Source organism: Rattus rattus, chromosome 5 (assembly GCF_011064425.1).
Source record: "Rattus rattus isolate New Zealand chromosome 5, Rrattus_CSIRO_v1, whole genome shotgun sequence".
In the NCBI taxonomy this organism is placed as follows: domain Eukaryota; kingdom Metazoa; phylum Chordata; class Mammalia; order Rodentia; family Muridae; genus Rattus; species Rattus rattus.
The window spans coordinates 53,284,373-53,289,871 of NC_046158.1; the positions used below are offsets into that span (position 1 = coordinate 53,284,373).

Below are 5,499 nucleotides of genomic sequence, written 5' to 3' on the forward strand. Positions count from 1 at the left end.
GTGGATTGAAGCAATGAATACATCAGCTTCCATTCCAGGACTTTTCATCAGTTGTGGGAATGGTTATTTTGGACAGGGTGATAGCAATGGAGTAAAATTTTCTGTTCCCAAGTCCCTGAAACAAGGAAAGTGCAGCATACTCTAAATTGTACAGCCAAGGGTAGTAGTTAATAAGCATGTCCTTCATGGCCTACAGAGTCAACCAAGAAGAGCTCACAGATGCTGAAGCAGCAATCACAGAGCCTGCATGGGTCTGTGCTAAGTCCTCTGCAAATATGTTATGGCTGTTAGCTTGGTATTTTTGTGGGACTTGTAACGGTGGGGAAGGGGCATCTCTGACTATTTCGACTGCTCTTGGGACCCTTTTCTTCCTGGGTTGCCTCACTCAGCCCTGCTATGAGACTTTGTGACTGGTCTTACTGCAACATGTTATGCAGTCTTGGTTGCTATCCCTGGGAAGCCTCATTTGTTACAGGAAGAGGAGTCAATCTGGGAGAAGTGCAGCTTGCTTTTGCTACTCTGGGGGATTTTCTTCTTCCCACCCTTTATCTCCCAGATTTCACCCTCTGTCACTAGATAGGGAAGAGGGATAGAGAGGAGAAAGAGAGCTCTCTGAATCCGATGTCTTTTTTTTTTTTTTTTTTTTTTTTGAGCACAACTACTAACAAGCTGCACACAACTGCTCAGAGCACCACCAGCCCCGCCTATCAGGGCCCTCGCATTAATATACCCTCCGAAAGTTCCCAGAATTCCAGATACCACACTGTCCCAGAGCATGAGGTAAATCAGAGTCCGCTGCTCTGAGGCAGTCCCATATCCCACACCTGGGATTAAAGAAAACCACATTCTTACAATATTTCTGTATTTTTAAAAAGAAACCAAAATTACAGAATTCTCACTACGGGCTGTGGGGGTGTGGGGAAAACTGGGAGGAGTGGAGGGAGGGGAACCGCATTCAGGATGTACTGCATGTGAGCATTAGAAACAAAAACAAAAACCTGAGTTCTCTGCTTACTTCTGGTCCTGGTTACTGTGAGAGATAAAGGAAAATAAAGTACTTGAAAAACAGCAACTGAATGACTTGATCGTAAATGACTAAATCGCTAATTCATGGAGCTAGACACGAGAGATTTTCTTTTCTCATTATTTATTTTGTAGTATTTATTAGTGTTGTAGTTATTAAGTGAATCTACTGACTCTTGAAAACTAGCAAAACCATTTATTACCTAAGAAATTTAATCTGGACAAAATATTATATCTATATTGGAAAACTGTCTTAACACTAAATTCTCTATAAAATCATGGGAGTTGTGTAAGGAGAAAACACAATCCATGGAGTGATTATAAAGACATTATGGACTTCTAAGTTCTGAACTTAGTGCCTGGTCCCTGAATAACAGAGTAACAAAGGTTGCCCAGATACATCAAAACCAGAAAGATGGAGGAAACATGATAGACACAGTATCTTTCTCAGTTTTGAAAATTCTAAGTACCTTCTAGAGCCTGGGTTCTTACACAATCACATTTGCTGTGATCTAAAAGTGCAGGTTGTATCTAATAGTTCTTTTGTTACATCAAGCTGTACAAAGTCTCACAGGTAGCAGTACAAATAGCAAAAGCTTGATACAGGAAAAAGTGAAAATGTACATGTAAAGTCATCATGATAAAAGTCATAGCCAGCCGCAATTACATATTCCACCCAATGATCTCGTAAATCAGAGCCCTTAATTTTCTGGACTCATAAGTGACCGTATTCTTCCCCGTGTGCATTCTTTCCTCCTCCAAGGGCTGTTCGATAACAGCAGGGATGCTTCTGCCATAAAGTTCACAGTGCTCTAGAAACTGGACACATTCTTGAATGACGCTGTCCCTCAGCATGATCGTGTGCTTCGACATGTTCTCCAGTAAGGACAGGAAGCATCTTTTGGCATAGTACCACGTATCAGTTCCCAGCTTCTTATGGTAAGGCTCCAGGCTCTTGATAACCCGAGAGATGCCAAAGTCATAGTTTCCTTTGGCACAATAAAGGGTTCCTATCACCAAATTCACAATGCAAAGGTGGTAGATTTTCTTGTCCGGGTCATCATAGGAGAGTTGTTCCTCCTCCTTCTCAATCTTCCTCATCAGCTCCTCAGCTTCCTCATTTTGACTTGTCATAATGTAGGAAACACAGAGGTTGGCTAACACGATAGCGCTGACACTCAGGATGTTATCATAATTCTTCTTGACAATGGGCTCATAGAAACCAATGGCCTCCTTGTACTTGTTTTCCTGCATGAAGAGGACATGGGCCACATTCAGCTTCCACACATCGTGGTCATTACAGAATTCCACAGATTTGCGGAAGATCTTCTCCACCATTGGATAATTTTCAAAGTTCCAGTAGATTTTGGCCTGGGCCATCAGTACAGGGATATACTTCTCAAGGGTTTCGTCATATTCGTTTACAGCCTTTTTGGCAGATTCATCATCTCTACTATGTCTTGCATCCTGTACTTGTATGGTGAGTTTCCGGAGCTGCTCCGTCAGCATGCCTGCTAGCCCATCAAGTTTAATGAAAGCCTCTTCAGGAGCTGTCTGGCAAGTGATCATGGCATCCAAGAAGTCATAGAGATAGGGTGTGAGGAACTTGTAAGTCAAGTGGGCGTTTTCTGCTAGAACATCAGCTGCCAGGTCGAAATACTCATATTTACAATAAAGCAGCAGCAGGTTGCCAAAGGTCTCTGGGGGGAAGGGGTTTTGCTGGAGCAGAAACTGGAGCTTTTCAAAGCCCTCTGTGGGCTTGGCATCCATGTTCATCAGAGCCTGGTTGTGCAGGGTCACGGGGTCCAACTCTTCCTCTGCTCTGGGTGGCATGTCAGTGAGGGCTTCCTGGGCTGCTTCATAGTTTCTCAGCTGGTACTCTATGGCTGCCTTGAGGTTGAAGGCTTCCACCAGAGCAGTCTGGTGAAGAACTATGGTGTTGCCAACACTTCGAACATCGATGCCTTCGGTGGTCATGCCCACACCTAGTTCTGGGTGTTGACGGATGCCACGCTCAATGATGTCAGCGATATGCTTCAGAGCAGGCGCATACTGCCGACTGCTGTAATAGGCTAAAGCCAAGTTGTAGGAAATGTCAGGCTGGTAACCAGAAGCCTGCAGGGCCGCTAAGAACTTGGAACAGGCAGCTTCATAGTGTCCCTCCTTGTAGAGCAGACAACCCAGGTTGATCTGACCATCATAATCACTCTCCCCTCCACTGTCCTCAGCTCCTTCCCCACTCAGCAGCTGCTCCACCAGGCTCCTGGCTCCTGGGAGATCCCCTTCACCGTACTTGATAGCAGCCTGCAGACGAAGGACTCGAGTCTGATAGGTGGGGTTGTCCAGGAGGAAGGCGACCCGGGTGGCCTCTGGATACAGGCAGGCCTTGTAGAGCGACTGCGCCTGGTACAGGCGGTACTGCTCGAGTTCCGGATGCATCTGGCTCAGTTGCTCATAGCACTCCGCAGCGAGCTCGAACTCCTGCAGGCGGTAGTAGCAGTAGGCCAGCAGCGACAGCCCTGCGCGGCTGCGGGGGCTCCTCTGCAGCTCTGCGCTCAGCAGCTGCACCGCCTCTGAGTACCGGGAGTCGCGGATGAGCCTGTACACCACCGCTGTGAACTCACCGTCGGGGATCTGAGAGCTGCTCAGCCCCGCCATATTCCCCTAGGTTGTTTTGCATCCTCGTTTCCAAGGCAATGGGCCAACCGGAAACGGAAGCTGTTCAGCAGCAACTATGCAACCGAAGTGTCTGGTTGTGAATAAAAGCGAATCAAAAGACACGGTTCTATCAATTTCTGGATTAGTTTAGAAACACTCTAGACTGTGGGGAAACAGTTGAGCCTGGACAGAAAATATCTCTAGGTAGTTAAGAGAGGGATACTCCACGTCCGGGTCTGCATTGCTTCTGATATCGCCCTGCATCCTGGGAAATGTAGTTTCTACTCTTTGCGATGTTTCAGTGATTGGGGGTCTCTCTTCTTTCACTGGGATAGGGATCATGTGCTTGTTTCAATTGCTTTGCTTGCTTCTTTGTTGACACTGAAGTAAAGTTTGCTTGTGTAGGTTCCCCGGGATGCGGACAATTCCCGCTGTTCCACGACGTTTCCAGTTGCTTAGCGATAGTGACGCAATGGGAATGTGGGCCTTCTGGATTTCAGGAATTCTAAACAGCCAGCTGCTCCGAAGCTCACTTTCTGAGAATGTTACTAAGCAAGGACTGGCAGTCCGTATTTTATTCTATTTCAAGAGGTAATGAGAGGGGAAAGAAGAGTCTGCATCGCAACTGGCACCGTTTTAGATTTAAGTAACCCTCACCTCCTTTTTCTTAAATGACAGCTGTTATGAACGTAAATTGGGGCTTGAATTGCTGAAGCACATGGCTTTGGGCTTCTCCTTCTTCAAGGAGAAACCACAAAGCTAACATTTTCCTCTCTTCTATATGTTATTTTTCTCACCCTCTAAACTCTACCAAACACTACTGTGAATTTGTCCAAGATGTAATAAGCCTGTGGTTCTCAAACTTCTAACCTTGTTTTCACGTATGATTCAGCCAGTTAAAATCGAAATGCTTTGCTGACTCTTTTCCCATACCCAGACTCTTAATTTGAAGCTCTCCAGGCAATAACCATTCTCTTTCCTTTTCCCCTTTATTTAGAATGGGTTTCTAGGTTCTGTGTTATCATTTCGTGGAGGTTATTCTGCATAAATTCTATTTTATACTAGTATGATAGGGCAGTAAAAAACTACTAACTTATAAACTTATATTGAATCACTATTGAAAACCATGTCCATAGATTTGACTAACCCTAATGTGTGATGACATAAATATAATGTTTTGTTAAGTATTTGAGAAATGAGTAAGATAGCAGAATATAAAAGTGTTCTTTCCGAATGAAGTAGTGACAGATTGTATGATCCTTCAATAATAAGGCTGTACTTTATTAGCCTGTGTCATTTGTAATGGCTCCGGTAAGCCCCTGGGAGACTCTTACTTTTTATAGTTTTCCATGAACTCCTCTGGCTACACCCAGGACAAGCAGACCAAATGAAGGCATGTCTTCACTTTGTAATTAAGAACTTCATCGTGAGGGTATTGTTTTGTTTTTTTTTTCTCTCTCTCTCTTTAATAGGATTGCTACCTATGAATCTTTCCTGCCATCAACATTTTGTAGCCAGCGCCAACTGCATTTCATGGCATGCTGTTAGGTTTCTCAGAACTGATCATAACTTTACTGAAATCTGTGTGTTGTGGATGAAGACTTTGTGCCTCAGAACAATTCAGTAACCTGACAAAACCCACATAGGTAAATAGAAAGGGAGTGATCCATGCTTTCTTAAAAGCTAAATAGTGATTTATTTATAATATATAATTTATTTATAATATATAATTTATAATATATAATATATCATAATCATAATTAGTGATTAGTAGTTAATCATATATATATAAATCATATATATATATATAAAACCTTT

At 43.7% G+C, this 5,499-nt stretch overlaps 1 protein-coding gene across 1 annotated transcript; it reads right to left on the reverse strand.

Annotated features, from left to right (window-relative positions):
* Positions 1-1,130: 1,130 nt before the first annotated feature.
* On the reverse strand, positions 1,131-3,885 carry LOC116901540 (tetratricopeptide repeat protein 30B). Its single transcript, XM_032903524.1, has one exon. It carries the CDS (start codon positions 3,679-3,681, stop codon positions 1,687-1,689), a length of 1,995 nt encoding a protein of 664 aa, XP_032759415.1. The 5' UTR covers positions 3,682-3,885; the 3' UTR covers positions 1,131-1,686.
* Between the last annotated feature and the right edge of the window lie 1,614 nt (positions 3,886-5,499).